General features: G+C 45.5%; 1 protein-coding gene across 6 annotated transcripts in view; it reads right to left on the bottom strand.

Moving 5' to 3' along the window:
• Window positions 1-1351: 1351 nt before the first annotated feature.
• The window catches only part of LOC137227739 (transducin-like enhancer protein 1), an 87896-nt gene continuing 71955 nt past the window's right edge, over window positions 1352-17292 (bottom strand). For all 6 annotated transcript variants that reach the window (XM_067744089.1, XM_067744094.1, XM_067744090.1 and 3 more), the window contains 6 exons: window positions 10198-10447; window positions 7991-8238; window positions 4685-4832; window positions 3126-3276; window positions 2086-2162; window positions 1352-1940 (listed from right to left, as the gene is read on the bottom strand). In XM_067744089.1, coding sequence (XP_067600190.1) covers window positions 1833-1940; window positions 2086-2162; window positions 3126-3276; window positions 4685-4832; window positions 7991-8238; window positions 10198-10447 — 982 coding nt within the window. In that variant the 3' untranslated portion in view covers window positions 1352-1832. The remainder of the gene's footprint in view (window positions 1941-2085; window positions 2163-3125; window positions 3277-4684; window positions 4833-7990; window positions 8239-10197; window positions 10448-17292) is intronic.

Genomic DNA, 17292 nt, shown 5'->3' with positions numbered 1-17292 from the left:
TTTCCCCACTGCTGACTAGGAGTGGAGGCCCACGGGAATAACGGTGCAAGTGCAGAGCTGCATCACTGCCCTGAGGCTCTGGGTCATAGGTGGGTAAGACACAAACCCTTTTGTGGTCTCAAAGCCACTGTACTGTTGGGTGCTGTTACAGCAACTTAACCTCTACTCTACAGAAAACAGGGATGGTGAGGCAGGGAAGGAGAGAGAACAGAAGAGGTAAACAGCTCATTAACAAGCCATCGGAGTCTGTAGTACAGAAACTTACTTCATTATACAAGGAAGGGATGAGAGAGAAATCAGCTTTAGTAATTAGGCCTTTGCCATCCACTTACTGAGAAGAGAAAATATTTAACGAACTATGTACATAAACATTATTTTGGCAAAAAGCAAACAAAATAATGTTAAGTGTATAAAAACAAGAAGGTCTGGATAACAAACGAAAAATGTTAAACTGCCAACAAATTGCTGGATCATAAGAAAATAAGAACATTAAAAGATTCCTTAGGTGCTATTTTTAAACAGCCAGAAAACCTGGTTTAAAATTATTAACCATTATTTTTGAAAATATAGCAGTAAATAATAGGTATATAAAGAATGAGTCATGCAGCCTTTCCAGGAGGAACCATGCACGGCAACTTATTAAAAGCCCAGGGTTACAGGTTTCATCTAATCAAATTAGTGAAAGCTTGTCCACAAAGATAAGGACCAGACTAATGACAGGGGGCCAGGGCTGTAGCTGCAGGGAAAAGCCTTAACGAGAAGGATGGAGCGAAGTGCTGAGTGTGGTTGGCTCACGTCAATTAATATAATAGATCAAATAAGTATTAATGAGATAAAACCAGCAGGCATCCCACCTTTCTTTTACAGGTTAATGAACTCCACAGCTTTGTGGATATCATCAGTCTTAACACTAAACCCAAGTCACCTCCCTTTCTTGAAATGTGCAGCTTGTGAAGGGAGAGACTAGAGATTTGAAAATGCTAGGCTTTCCTAGAGAAAAGAATATTCTATCTCCCAGTGAATCACCAAGAAAAGGCAAAGCTTTAATTTGTGACCTCGAATCACAACAGTATCCAAACAAAAGAATGAATCTTGGCAAAGTTATTTTTGCTTCCCAAATAAAATCGTCGTTAATAAACCTCCGGTTACTCATTATTCCTAGTCTTGACTTCCTGGTTAACTCAGAAGTGTTAACTAGGTTCTAGTGCGGTGGGAGTCCGTGACAAAATATATTTATAAAATAAGAAGTGCACTTTAAAACTTCCTCTACAAATGTTTGAACTTTGCTTATAGAACCCGCACCAACGATCCCAAAGCGTTGATAAAAACAATGAAGAAGAAGGAAAACCACTTATTGGTACTAAAGCCTTTACTGTAATAAACCAAATATATTTACAATTTATACAAATGTTTAACCTTCAACAAAAATACAAAAAAACATTTCACAAGATGCAAAACGAGGAAACAAGTTCATTGGAGACGCCACTGCTCTACCACGGACAGACAGGAGGGGAACGGCAAGGAACAGAAAGGTAATCTCGGCAGATCTCACAGAAAGAAAAGGATGGACTCTGCCCAGGTCAGCGGGCTCCATTCCTCAAGCCCACAACCCTCACCCCTCTGTCCACTTTGCCTCGGTGCTCCATTTGGTCTAGGTAGGTAGGTGACCTTCTGTTGATGTGCTCACTGCCTCCTCTTTGTAGACGCAAAGTAGTTTTGTGTCAAGGTTTGGAAACAGGTTTTTGTGTTTTTAAAGTTATAACTTTTCTATTTCTACAAATTCAAAACATTTTGGCCCAATTCAACTATAAACGTTAAACCACATAATGTTTTCAGTAGATGACTTCATAGACTGTAGCTTTCTTGTCCCCTGAGCCAGTGACTATGTACTTATCATCCACAGAGATGTCACAGCTGAGCACGGATGAGGACTCTTTGGACTGGAAGAGAAAACAATGGACATGTGTTTAATGTGGAACAGAGATGCTCAGGGCCCTGCTCCCAACAAGGCACCTTCACTGCTGGCGTCATCAGCAATGCTGTGGTCCAACTGTCTGTCATTCTATGTAAGGAGCACGGACTTACCTGGAATATGCTAGCTCCATAGGGTGTCCGCCAAGCATTGAGGAGGTTATCTTTTCCAGTACTCACAAACCATTTACCTAGAATTAGCAAAGGAACATGTGGTTGTGGCTTAACTAGATTAGAATTCCTGCTATACTATTAGCTACTTGGGCTTAATCAAACTCAGAGCATTTTTAATCATGAACTATCATGTCCAAGGGGTTGGGCCATGACATGAATAGACACAGCAGGTTTTAAATCTGGGCTCCACTGTGAACCATCTGTGATCTTGGGTTTAATCAAAGCGGTGGCAGGAACCATGTCAGTCCCGTTAGCCACCGGATACATGACAGGTAGCTTCACATGGAGCATGCAGTGGGTCCTCGAATAGTCAGTCAATGAAGTTGTCTTCTGTTAGCTTCTTTATGATAAAATGGGACTAGGAAGGATTAAATGACGAATCTAAGTTAAATGGCAGACAGCACATATGGCACATAGGATGGTCAATATGTGATAGCTATTCATCCATCCATCTGTCCATCCATCCATCCATCCATCCGTCCATCCATCTGTCCATCCATCCATCCATCCATCTTGTGAATAAATATTTGACCCCCCATGAACTTCTTCCCTCATTATCCTCACTGCAGAGTGTAACGGTCTGGGTGCAGCTAAGTGTTCCCTTCTCTGCCCATGGGCTGCTCATCCCGGTCAGTTCATAGCAACCTCCTCTGCTCCTGCCTCATTTTTCTATAAACTCCCACCAACCCCTCTCAGAGGGGTTGCCTCCACCCACACCCCTGACACTCCCCGCTGAAAACAAACATGTGTCAGAACTTCGTATTAGGCAATTCTATCACCTGCTGACTTTTCCCAACTCAGGGAAACAGACAAAAACAGACATCCCTATGCTCTGAGGGACATTTTAAGACAACAGAATTACTGCATCCAGATGCTCAGAGAACAACATTTTTTTCCAGATATCATCTCCACTATATTTTTTAGAAGTATTTTCCATTTAGGCCATCAACATTTCCCGGTTTCCTTTCAGTTGAACTCACCACAATAAGCAAATTTCAGGGAGAGCACACAGCTCTCGTGGAGATGCAGCTGGTACTTGTCAGGTTTGTTCACGTGGAGAACTTCCACGTTGCTGCTCTCCATGCCCACGGCCAGCCACTCCCCAGTTGGGCAATAACCAAGGGAGAATATCTACAAGAAGCAGAAGAGGCTCACTGAGTATTCTGCCCAGTAGACTTAGGAAGTGAACAGACAACAAGAAAAGGGGAAAAACTAGCAAGAACAGGAGGAGGTAATAAGCAAAGGCAAAGTCTACAGGACAACCATGCCAACCCAGATAAGTCAAGTGTTAAAGGCCTTTATGAAACAATTGGAAAAAAATAAAAACAACTGCAACACTTATGTCATGGGTGATAAAATCAAGAAATTGTTCTTAATAATAACGGTATTCTGTGTGTTGTTTGAAAGGGTTCCTTATCTTTTACAGATACTAACTGAAATACTTATGGATGAAATGATATAACGTCTGGGATTTACTTAAAAATAATCCAGTGTTTGGGGGCAGGGATGACAGATGAGACAGGACTGGTCATGTGTTAGTAACTGTTGAAGCTGGGTGATGGGCATATGTGGTTTATCATATAATTCTCTGTACTTTCATATATGCTTGAACATTCTCTGTTCTCATAAATTGAATATATTTGAAATTTTCCATAAGAAGTTTTAAAAAAGGGCAGACCAAAAATAGGATCCTACCCATAATGGGAACAGGACTGGAAGGGAACAGGGAAGCCTATAAGAAACTCAACAAAATTTTGACAGGGACATGAAATTTAGTTGTACGTATAGTTGTTTTCCATTTCTGTCCTATTTTTCTGACTGGAATTATTAAAGGAAAAAAATAAGTAAATAAGTCACAATAAAAAGGACAATTCCACCATCAACAGAAAACACTTAAAATGGCATGCACTATCTTTCCCCAAACAGGCCTAGATTCAGACACTTGACATCTAAATAAGCTCCACAGTCCACAAAGTTGCCATTTTTATATCATTTCAAAACTCCATAAATCGAGTCAGCCATGAGTCCAGTGTCTGAGGGATGAGTAACAAAATGGGCATCCACTGAGATACTGCTGGATTTTTTAAGCTCCCTGATTTAAGCAAAATGAATCAACTTGCAGAGCTGTTATGATTTTTCTCTACTCCTTGTGATATCCCTGCATATTTCTCAAGGTCTATTTATATGTGAATAAAATCATTTCTCATCCCCACATTAGATGGACAACAGATCAGACCCTGTATGTTCTTCATGGCACAAATTCCTGAAACAACTCATATACAAGTAAAACAACTAACACATCTTAACCTACAGCATTTTAAAAACCAGTCTAAGTGTTTCAGGGTAATTTGTGTGTGTGTGTGTGTGTGTGTGTGTGTGTGTGTGTGTGTGTGTGTGTTTGTGTGTGTATCTCAAATTAAAGCCAGGTCTGTTTGTCTAGCTACTACTCTTGGGGGTGGGAGGGAGCGGGGGAGGTATGGGGAGGGCGTGCACCACACACAGAGCACCGCGTGGGTTCCGGGGAGGGACAAGCCTGCACCTGGGAGGTGAAGTCGTGCTGCTGCAGCTGCCGCCCTTCACGCAGGTCCCAGGACCGGACCGTGTTGTCCAAGCCGCCCGTCCAGAGCTTGGTGCCGTCGTTAGAAATGTCAATACAGCTGGCCCCGTCTGTGTGGCCCTGGAATTGCCTGATAAAACAAACCAGATTGAATAATGATTTCCTGCCAGAGCTCAAGGTAAACACTGTTGTGTTGTTAGTTTTGGACTCGCTGTGCGTGTGTCACCTCCTCGGTGTCTGCTGATGTGCAAGATCAAACCAACCTTCCCCCCGAGGAGGAGAGGAAACGGCACCTGCAGACTTTCTTTTCCTTTTTTCATGATCCAAGTGCTGAAGAAATGGAATGCCGTTTTAGGTCACCACACAGGAGAAGTTAAATACGCTCCTATAGCTATTCTCACAAATCTGTCTGGAAGGTAAAATTCCTCCTAGGTCTGGAAAAGTGTTTTAAGTGTGAAAGTGGGGGAAAAAAGACAAACACACAAAATCACAAGTGTATTCCTTAAAGAAAGAAGCAGGCTTGGCCTATAACTGTGCAGGCCTGAATCACCACATCACCAGCCCAGGGCCGAGGAGCACTCCCATTTTCATGAGTGAGTAACACCGCAATGCCCTTCGTGCCAACAAAGCATGAGCTCATGTATTTACTCAACCTCGCGTTTTCTATTCGAAAGAGCCCCACGTTAGGAAATCTGGACTCCTGGAGACAAAGGGGCATGCCGGCCTCCTGACTCAGAGGTGTGGGGCAGAGACAGAGCTGATTGCTGACTGACCCCTGGGCACGGTCCTGCCCTCAAATCTGAGCACAAGGCTGTTGTTCTCTTAAAGGGGAACCTCGTGCCTCAGTCAAAAACCACCACCAAAGAACAGACTTGTGGTTGCCAAGGGTGGGGGGCTGGGAGGGATGGACTGGGAGTTTGGGGTTAGCAGATGCAAACTATTACATTTAGAATGGATAAACAACAAGGTCCTACTGTCTAGCACAGGGAACTCTATCCAAACTCCTGGGATAAACCATAATGGAAAAGAATATAAAAAAAAAGAATGTGCCACTTGGCTGTACGGCAGAAACTAGCACAACACTGTAAATCAACTATACTTCAAAAAACAAACAAACAAAACAACAAAGAACCACTACCAAGGACAACGAGCCGACAGGGATTTGCTGAGTGCGATGCTCTGCCAGGCCCCAGGCAGGGCTTGCCGAGGGGAGGTTGACGTAAGCCACCACAGGGCTGGTGGCATGGGGGTCGTGGACCTGCTTTTGCAGGCCAAGAGGGAGCTGGCAGAGGAGTGACTGGAACAGGTGAGAAGTGTCCGAGGTTCGATCAGGATGGTGAACCAGGCAGAATCCATGAGAGAACTGCTTGGAAATTTCAATGCCCGGAGAAAAGTTTCCACCGCCTCTCCTTCCTATTACCTTAGTATTCCTGCAGAGCTCCCAACTTTAAAGCTGACCTTGGAATTTAAAGGGCATGGAGGAAAAGACAAGAGCACCACTGTTGCCCTGAATTCTGAAACAAGATGTGAACCATCACTCCAAAAATCTCTTCCCTGAAAACTACTCAGAGCTTCCATCCTGGTCCTCTCCCCCATGCACCCCAACTCTCTGCCTCAAACGTCCCAGCCTGCACCCAAGGCTTTCCCGCTGGTCTGGAGCAGTCCTGCCCCACATTTCCAAAGTGCTGCTTTTCTGTCCTCAAACAGCTCGTGAAACCCAGGGACCTCCTCTTCATTTCATCCTCTGAATTTTTTTTTTACCTCTGAAACTCATGAAATACTTTGACTTCTTGAAAACAACTGTGTTTCTCTGCTGACCTAAGCTCTTCGTGGGTGTCCCTCGATCCCTCCGTCCACTTATCTCAGCGCTACCCTCAGGTCAGGCTCCTAGAACGCAGATCCTAGGGCTGTTCAGAACGTGCTGGGTCACAGCAGATACAAAGATATTCAGGAGACTCTGTACTGCCCTGTCACACAGAGTGGCCGCTAGCCACGTGTGGCCTGTCCAAACTGAGAGAGGGAGAGATGTGTGAAGCAGGCCAACGTATCCAACAGGTACTTACTCCCTGGGGGCCGGCACAGAGCAGGGGCCCAGAACATACAAGAGGGCAGAGTGCCTGGGCCCCATTACAGCTCCTCCACGATAACATCAGGATAACAGCAGTGCAGAAGCGACAAGGATTAAAGAGATGAATATTTGAAAAGCACTTCGAATGAATATTTTGGGAGAGCTATTTATTAAGTTTAAAAAAGAAAAAAGCAGAAAGAAAAGAAAAAACAGCCGACACTTGCTAGGCTGAAAGTTTGAAGGGGCTGTTGGCTTGGCTCCGTTTTTTCACTTTGCTCATTCTGAGCTGCCCGGAGAGTGACAAGAAAAATAACCACACTGTCACTGACACACAGGGACAGAGCCTGGTTCGGTGACACTTAGTGGATTTCTACAGAAACGGTTGAAGAAAGAGTGAGCTGCTATAATCAACTCCACAGCCCGTCCCTTCCCTCCAGCTCTGGGCCCAGAAGCACGGGAGGAGCCCTGCTAAATAACATCCAAGTCTAAAAAGGCACCATGAACAGTGTTCCTGAGCGAAGATGAACTGTGACACGAAAGGGCGAAACACAGGCCCGTTCTGCCGTAGATGTTTAACTAGCTCTTCCTTTTCTAAAGACTTTTCTCTAACATCCCTGACGTGAGCACCGACTCAGCCAGAGGGCGTGAGCTGGCCAGAGCCGAGGAGGGACACAAAGCTGGCAGATTCCAAGCAGCTGGGCTCCTTCCTGGGTGAAATGACCCCTGGACAGAGCTTATTTAGTTATTGAGAAACACAGCTACTTTAAAACCATTCTGTGGGTGAAATTCGTGGAATCTCCTCTTCTAATGTCCTTTTGTTGATTTTCTGTCATCCTTTATCAGCTGGCTCCTGTGCGCACATACGAGGTTCTAGGCAAAGCCAAAAACATCTAGTATTGAGGACCTTTTGTACCTCCATCTAATCCATGGTATGCTGCCCCTTGGCAAAAGCCAGGAATGTTTTTTAAACAAATCTGGCATGTGTATGTGGCTGAAGAATGGGAACATTAGGGAGGTAAATATAAAGCCTGGGTGACACCCAAGCGTGGCCACAAGACCGTAAGCCCTCTGAGGGCGGTGATACGGTACTGACACCCAGATCCAAGCCTGGCACGTGTGGGCTGAGCCTGGGGGCCGGCAGAGAAGCAGGGGTAATAGGGGGCCTTTTGACCCAGGTACTCAAGCAGTGAAGCCCCACTCAGGAAACCACCCCTGCTCACCTCACCAGCGTCTGGTTGTGCAGGTCCCACACGGCGATGTTGCCGTCGCTGCAGCATGAGAAGCAGACCTTGGAGTCGGGGCTGATGGCCAAGGCATAGCAGGCGGGGGCCGAGGACGTCAGCTCTGCCTTGATGCGCGGGGTGGGAGCCGCCAGGTCCCAAATGGACAGGGTACTGGCTTCCCCTCCCACTATGAGAGTGCAGCCATCAGGGAGCAATTTGCAGGAACGGATGTAGTTATCCCTGTTCTGTGAAATAAACATAATTCAATTGTTATAATGCATGACCAAGCAGTAACAATGCCATGTTCTCTAACTGCTGTCTCCGTTGTTGACTTAAAAAGTGGTATTTCGGGGACACTACCAAAGCAAGCGTTCTGTAGTAAAGATCAGCATCTGATGGCCCCTGGCTCCTTTGAAGTAGTAAACAAAGCAAACTCACAGGATTGCTCGGCATGTGTGAAGGCTTAGATATAACTGCCGCCGAAGCCCAATTTCCTGCTGAGTAGACGCAACTGAGATGATCAGGGGATGTAAGGTAAGGGTACATGTAGTTCTTTACAAAGAAGCCACTTTTCACAGCTAGTTTGTAAATCTTTGACCTCATCAGCCTCCGTTATTTACTATTTGGAAACTGCAGACATACTACCTATGCTTTGGTTTTCATTACTCTTAAGTTTCTGCCTAAGGCTTGTACTGTGTCTTTATTAGCCAAATGGATCCTTGTCTGAGACTTGAACACAGCTGCTTTCTCAAGTTGTAACACGGCTGCTGTGATATTTAAGCCTCTCAACCCAAAGGCCAAAAAAATGAATAAAAGAAGGCATCTGGGCTTCCCTGGTGGCGCAGTGGTTGAGAGTCCGCCTGCCGATGCAGGGCACGGGTTCGTGTCCCGGTCCGGGAAGATCCCACATGCCACAGAGCGGCTGGGCCCGTGAGCCATGGCCGCTGAGCCTGCACGTCCGGAGCCTGTGCTCTGCAACGGGAGAGGCCACAACAGCGAGAGGCCCGCGTATGGCAAAAAAAAAAAAAAGAAGGCATCTCTCCATCAAAACCAACACATTAGAAAAGGGAGGTGGGACCTAAAATGACCCCCGCCCTCTGCAACAAAGAAATAACTGCTATCCTTTGACCCAAACAGATACAGTCAGAGTCTTTAGTATGCTTTAACCATGGCCTATTGTTCAAAGATTAGAGAAACTTTAAGCAATGTAATTTCAAAAAAGATGATGAGTGTTACAAAACTCTCCTACCATTGGGCTGCCAAAAAGCTTGCTTGGGTTTTTCCGTAAGATGTTCAAGTATGTTTCCCTATGTTTAACTTTCATTAATGGATATATTTTTAAGTTATTTGATTGCAAAAAAAAAAAAACACCCAAGAACTAGCCCAAAGAGGCTTTTCGTCTCAAAAAACACAGTCAGTCTTCGTTTTGGAAACACCCTCTCAGGAATCCTTGCCACTTGCCAGGGGGGCAGCAGGTAAAGTGTACCACATGCCGAAGCAAAGTGCAGGCAGACACCCTACAGGGGCAGGGCAGCCTATAGTCCACTTCAGGCCAATGGTACGTGGTGTGTAAATCCTGTGGCTACTGTGTAGAGAACATGTCCTGATGTATTCTATGATCCTGAAAAACGCAACACGGTATTGGCTGGGGGGAGGCGGGGAAGCATTCCCACCACCCCCGTCCTGCTGAAGGCTGCCCTGATTTCTTGCAGTGCGATCTAGTAACTCGTTCGTAAAGTTAAGGTCATAAAACTCAGCCAGGTCTCCCTGAAAACACAGACCCTGTTCAGAATGGTTTTATGCCACGTTATCAAATGTTTACTCTTCAATATTTATCCAAAGGCTGTAGGGAAATTAAAAGTCGAGGGGAGTGCAGGGCTCAGAGTCCAGGCCTAGCTGCACTCCATCCATTAAACGGGAAACCCCCTTCTGAATACACATTCAAACAAGAACCGCTTCTGTAAACTACTGTTAAAATATGTTTTAAGAGAAATCCATCAACTCTGGGATTTAACCACTGAAACAGCAACAAATGAAACCTTCACGCTGAGGGGAGAGAGTGGGGAGAGCTAAATAGCTAACACAGGAAACAGAATGGGCTTCCATTTCCTCATAATGGGAATAAAACCCAGGCCCCGACAGCGATTTCCTTACTGAGTCTCCAGGAGGAAATTACCCTTGTGCACCAGCTCCTTCTCACTCACCAGACAGTCGAGCTGAGAGACAGGGCTCTTGTTGCCGGGGTGGCTGATGTCCCAGACCTTGACGCAGCCCTTGCCGCCCGTGTACACGTGTCGCGTGGGGTTGCTGATGGTCACCGCACACACTACCTCCCCGTGGTTCAGGGTGTTGATCTGGCGAGCGTGGCGGGGGATGCCGGGGCCAATGAGGGCGTCCGGGGGGAAGGGGACAGGCTGCATCTGACCGTCCGCAGTAACGTGGAAGGAGTATGCGCTTTTGGGGAGGGGATGGTTAGGGAGAAGAGAGAAGAACGGGAGAGGAGACAGAAAAAACATTTATCATAAAGCAATTAGTCCTTACCACAGCAGCACGCTTCTATGAGAAAGACAGAGCAAAGATTCTTGCCACAACTTCCTTTTGAAATCAGTATAAGTTGAAGTGTTTACTGATGAAACAAACGAAATAAATAACAGCCAAAGTCCAGGGTGTTAAAAAAGATATATATTAAATGCTTTTTTAAAAATGTTTTTAAGATTTTTAAACTGTGCTCTTCATTCCGTAAGGCATTCCTTCAAATCCTGTTAAAAAACATTACATGTGCTTCCAAATTAACATAAAATACTTCCTTCTTGTACCCTGTATAATTGTATGATTCCTTAGTATAATTTAAAATGATTATTTTTGATGCTTAAGATGAAGCCCTTGAGAGTCATAATGATTACACACGGTAAACCATGTACTTCAACATCAACAAACAAAAACATCTTTCTAAACGTACCAGTTTAAGGCTTGGACTTAAACTCTCTTTTGCATAATTAACAGAAAATAATAAAGAGATTCTCTTATATCAAATGGCTTTCTGACAAGACTTCAAGTTTCCACCTCAACAACCTCCCTGTCTACTTTGGCCACAAAGCCCAGTTTTATCGAAGGCAGCAAAGCTTTCAACTAAAAGACTACTCTTCCCAGCGTTGCTCTGGCCAGGTATGCCCATGTGCTGACCGACGAGATGTAGGCAGAAGGTGCTGGGCGGCACTTAGTTCATAACTTGAAAGAAAGGGGACCCTGAGGGACATGGAAACTACCTGTACTTTCCATTCAATTTTGCTGTGAACATAAAATTGTTCTAAAAAATAAGTTTATTAATTTAAAAAAAGGGGCTTCCCTGGTGGCGCAGTGGTTGAGAGTCCGCCTGCCGATGCAGGGGACACGGGTTTGTGCCCCGGTCTGGGAAGATCCCACATGTCGCAGAGCGGCTGGGCCCGTGAGCCATGGCCGCTGAGCCTGCGCGTCCGGAGCCTGTGCTCCGCAACGGGAGAGGCCACAACAGTGAGAGGTCCGCGTACCGGGAAAAAAAAAAAAAAAATTAAAAAAAAGAAAAGAAAAAGAATTTAAAAAGAGGGAGGGGAGAGTGCCTTCCTTCTTCTCTTCCTCCTTCTTGCTACCTGAACTATGAGCAAGATGACTGGAGCTCCAGCAGCGTTTCTGGGCCACAAAGTGACTCTGAAGATGGAACTCAGTTGCTGAGGGGGACAGAACAGAAAGATAGAATGCAGAGGTCCTGGTGACACTATGAGACCTGGGGCTGTATCACTGGGGCTGTGATACCTGCCCTGGGCTACTGACAGCCAGTATCTTTTATGGGAGAGAGAAATAAACTTCTATTTTACTTAAGCTATTATTTTCTTCCCTGTTAAATACAAACAAACCTAATCCTAGTGCACACTTCTGTTTCTACACTAAAATCTTAAAGCATATTTTTTCTCTAACAATCTAATTATTTAAACTCCAAGCACTCATATACTACAGATACTAGAAAGCACGCACAAAGAAAAGACACTGTAGAGGATGGAAGATATAGGAGTGCTAACGTTTTATTTCCCACCCACATCTGAACTAGGCACTATGAAGACCACTGCTTTCACTTTCTTCTTATCCAAAGCATCACTCGGTGATCTAGAAGTTCAACATTAAAGCTTTTCTATAGGTCTGCATACATAAACAATAAATGAAGTACGTAGGGCTTCCTCCCTCCCATAACCTTCTGGAATAAGTCTGGGCCCTTTCTGTAATTTATCATTGGCACCTTGCAGTCCCTTTACAGATCCTAAAGACCTTGGGCATTAATACAGAACTTAAATTTTCATTTTAATGCTAACTCAAATTTTGAAAAATAACTAAGCATGCACAAAACTTAAAATTGATAGAAGACATCAGGTTTCTACCTGCCTGCACATAAAACCACATACTTCCTTAGCTTGAAAATAAAATACATGCTGTTATTTTCCTTCTATAAAAACAAGATGTCGGGCTTCCCTGGTGGCACAGTGGTTGAGAGTCTGCCTGCCAATGCAGGGGACACAGGTCCGAGCCCTGGTCTGGGAAGATCCCGCATGCCGCAGAGCAACTAGGCCCGTGAGCCACAACTACTGAGCCTGCACATCTGGAGCTTGTGCTCCGCAACAGGAGAGGCCGCGACAGTGAGAGGCCTGTGCACCGCGATGAAGAGTGGCCCCCGCCCGCCACAACTAGAGAAAGCCCACGCACAGAAACGAAGACCCAACACAGCCAAAAATAAATAAATAAATAAAATTTAAAAAACAAAATATCAAATATATGAAAAGATTTTTAAAAGAACTTCCCCTTCTCCCTGACCAAAGGACACAATTTTAGATACGTTATCTCCTGGCAAACTGGTTCCAGTAACTAATCTTATACAGCTATTTGGCCCAAATCCTTAACATTACTCTTAATTTGAATGACTGAGTACACATAATGGGAACCACAAAGAATGTCCTAGAAAATAAGTATGCATATAAAACAACTACAGCTCAAAGCCCTTATGTCAAGGGTTTGGTTTAGTACCAAACCACTAAATCTTCTATTTTTTCATACTGAAGTATATTTGATGTACAACATTATATAAGTAAGAGGCGTATAATACAGTGATTCACAACTTTTAAAGGTTGTGAGTTTATAGTTACTATAAAATAATACTCGTTATTACTTTATAATAAAATATATTTTATAATTATAAAATATAATATACTCATAAAATAATACCATTTATAGTTATTATAAAATATTGGCTATATTCCTTGTGTTGTACAATATATCCTTGCAGATCATTTTATACATAATCGTTTGTAACTCTTAATCCCCTACCCCTACTTATCCCTCTCCCTCTTCCCTCTCCCCACTGGTAACCACTAGTTCTCTACGTCTGTGAGTCTGTTTCTTTTTCGTTATTATATCTCCTATTTTTAGCTCACAGTATCCTTTAGTGTCCTTAGTAATGTATCAAGCCCACATGATATTTCAATACATGCACATTACACTTAATTGAACCTATGCCATTTATTATAGGATATTTGGAGTTGGAATCAAATAGCATTGTATTATTGCCCTTGAAGATGAGACCACGAGAACTGGGGTTTAAGTCTATTCACATTCTAAATTATGTGACCCAGATACCAGGCACCACGACCTGGGTCTGAAAATAACAAATGAACGATGGTAAACGTGGGGAGAGAACTTGCCTCTTAAAGCCTTCTGTGCTGTGAGGAAAATGGCAGATGTGAAGGTTAGTTTTTCTGTTCGCCATAAATCAAGGTGGGTACCTCTAGGTGGGCAGTTTCCATCAGGTACCCTTTTAGCAATTCCTGATTTTTAGGGGAAGGAAATTTTATCTCACTTCAACTGGAACTCTGCTTATTATAGAGTTAAATGTTCCAGATTAAAACAGATGCACAAAGTACAGAGAGCTGTATGCTTGTCTCTGGAAGATACCCACCTCTCCCCTAGGTGTCCTCTTCTTTAAACCGCACAGGAGGTCTGTGATCATCACACTTAGGCAGTTTAAAATTGATTCACAGTGCAGCGAACTGCTGCCAGAAGCTGTGAACATGCGTCTGTCCCAGGGGAAACCCATATGGCTGTTAATACATCAGTCAGAGGGGGCCTCGGAGGAAGCTGGCGCTGTCTGCTGTGCTGGAGGGCCTAATCGAATGAACAAACCCCAGTGAGGCACAGGGCGGGTGTGGCTCACAGAGGGACCCACAGGAAGGAAAAACCAGGGGAGCAAACAAGGCAGCTTGGAATCTGTTATTCACTTCCGGGAAGCACACACACGTCTTTGAGAAAGTCCACATTGACGGCGCATCGTGACAACGTTCAAGAGATCCCAGAAGGAAACTTACCCTCTTTACTGACTGAGGAACTAGGGAAAGTAAGATCAACCAGGAGGGCGAATTTATAAACGGATAGTGTACATTTATAACTATCTCTCAAGCCTGAATTCAGAAAGAGACCAGCCACAAAAGGATGCATATGGTACAACTGCATTTATAGAAGTTCAAACCCAGGCAGGATTCACCTCTGGTATAAGAAGTTGGGATGGTGGTTCCCCTAGAGACTGGAAGGGGCATGGGAAGGGGTTTTTCAGGTGCTCTTGGTGCAAAGTCACTGGGCTATACACACATGATGTGTACATTTTTTTTCTATATGTATACCTCAATTTTAAAAACTTGAATTTATTTGTTTATTCAAGAAAAAGGTGAGAGGAGGCTCCCGACCGATGAACACAGTAGGCTGGGTCCACAGCCAGGATAAGAGCCCAGACTCTGGATTCAAAGGGACCTGAGATGCGGGGGTCCCCGGCTCGAGGTCTCAATGACCGTGGTTTTCCGAACAGGCCTAACTACCTGAGCCCTGTAATGTGTCCATTTTCTGATCAACAAGATAGAAATAATAATAAAATGTTGGGGTCGCAGGGGTTGTTGTAAGGAAAAAAAAGAGAGAAAACGGCTGCAAAAGTGCAAAACCCTTAACCGTGCTCGACACCTGCAGGGGCCTTCGGGAAATGACAGCATGGATATTAAACACCCGTGACTTAAAAAGAGGAAAGTGAGGCTATGTTGAATCCAGGGCTCTTATCTCAAACAGGGGACAAGTGTGAGGGCCAGGAATGCGGAAAGGGAGGAAGGCGTGGGGTGGGAGCCAGGAAAGCACAGGGCAATGGTGAGGCCAGGAAAACCGGGAAATTCATAAATCCTAAAAGGCGAGGTGGGGAGACAGCACCGGGCAAAGAGGAGCGGAGGACGTTTCGAGAGAGGATGGTGGCAAACTGTGGGGCAGAAAGAAGGAGCCCCTGGGGCCCTGCTTAGGGGCCACCCACCCACATCCCAGAGCCTCAGAGAATTGAGTCCCCCTGCTGTTTGAATCAAGCGCCTGCAGATCAGGATCTGATTCGGAAATGTGGTGGCAGAACTGAACAGAATAAAGCCCGCTGGACCGCACAGATTTAAAAACGGAATGAAATCAAACTCACTCAAACTCTTCAGTCACTGGGCACACGGCAGAGGTAAAGGCACTCAGAGTCCCCACAGGTGCTACAAACTGGGAAACAGGACTGCGTTCTGGGGAAGCACATTGTCTTTCCCTAGCTGACTGGCTCCTGTTAATAAAACTATGCTGTGTTCCGTGGGCAAAGGAAAACAGGTGTTAGACTTGTTGGTTTGCTGGAAGTAGAGAGGAACGGCAGTGGCCGGATCCAGCGAACAGGGATGAAGAACCACGGACCCCAGAGGTAAAGGCTGCGGCCAAGACCCCGCTGCCTGTGAACCTGGCCCTCTTCAGAGGGAATCTGTTGCTGTATTAACAGGTATCAAAAAGAATCTGATCATGTCAAAACCTCCACTGGCTCTTCCGGCTCTACGGCTCACCGAGCCCTTCACAATTGAGTGTCGATGAGTCTCAGTTCATACGACCGCCTTGTATCCTAAACTCCCAGCCGCACGGAACAACGGGCCAGTCCCCTAAAATATCGCATGCTGTCACGTCATGCACAAACTGTTCCCTCCTGCCTAGAATAGCACGGCGTCCCCCTAAGCGCACATCACTTCCCCCTCCCTCGGCCCGCCCCAACTCCCCAGGTGTCGTGAGTCCTTCCCCAGGACCCTGGCTCATCCTATAAATCGGTATCATGCCGAGAACTACAGCCCACGTTTACATGTGTCTGTCTCATTCCCGAGTCCTCTGGGATGACTTCGCCAACGAGCATACAGCTGGCACTCAGTAAACGAATCCGAAAGCCCCGAGTCATTTACTGCTCCCTAATCACTTATAAATCGAGGCATGAAAGGTTGCTCCAGCAACCTTCCATTTGTAAGCTGCCAGGTTGCTCCTTGTAGCTTACTCTCGTGTAGCTACGGAAAGTAAGCTACAAGAAGGTGGGGAGTCTCTAACCACCTGGGCTCTGCCAGGCAACTCTCCCAAGGAACTCCTAGTCGTCGTACCAAATGTGGCTCAGAGGTGGTACCAACTTTCCCAAGGGGGGAAGGCAGTCCCTAGAGATGAAGAGCTGATGAAGAGCAAAACAAAAGGCAACGAGAGCAACAGTAACAGTGAAATCCACAGCCCACCCCATCAGTAGAAGCCGGTGGGTGTGGAACCCCTCAGATACCAGCTGCAGCAGAAGTTGCCATGGGTCATGAGTCTAGGGGCTGAAGAGCATGCAGTAAAGTTCAGGAAGTGAGGGGACCCAGGTCAGAGTTTCAGTTTAGTCACTAATAAGACGTGGGGACCACACGGAACTTATCTGGGCCTCATTTCCCTGTTTTTACAACGTGCCCTGACAAAACTTACCCTACCAACGTGACCGCTGAGGTGTGGGGGAAATGAAAGCACGTAGGAAAGTACGAAGCACAATACAGATTCAGCCTTTGGTTCCCACGTCACAGAAGGCATCTCGCTGTCCCTTATTATTTACAGCAGGGAAGAGGCACAGGGGAGCTTAACAGGCCCAACTCAGCTCGTAAGCAGGAGAGGTCAGCCAACCACAGAAGTGGGGCTCTAACCTTTACCTTAGCTTCCACATCAGCACTACCTTAGACACTCTCGACTCAAGAGGGCTCATGGGGCCCATCAGGAGGGAGACGCCTACCCCACACAAAAGGAGAACACCAGGCATGTCAGCGTCACTGATGTGCTTCATTATGGAGCCCTGGGCACAGGAGGCTCTGAGGGCTGAGAGCTGGGGCATTTGGCTCATTCTAAGACAGATGAGAATAATGTTAACTTATGACTTTGGAGGATGCTCTCTGCCTGAAGAACTAGTA

The sequence above is a fragment of the Pseudorca crassidens genome, chromosome 7, assembly GCF_039906515.1.
Source record: "Pseudorca crassidens isolate mPseCra1 chromosome 7, mPseCra1.hap1, whole genome shotgun sequence".
Taxonomy (NCBI): Eukaryota; Metazoa; Chordata; class Mammalia; order Artiodactyla; family Delphinidae; genus Pseudorca; species Pseudorca crassidens.
The sequence above is the reverse complement of the archived record's forward strand: the minus strand, read 5'-3'. Positions and strand labels throughout refer to the sequence as shown.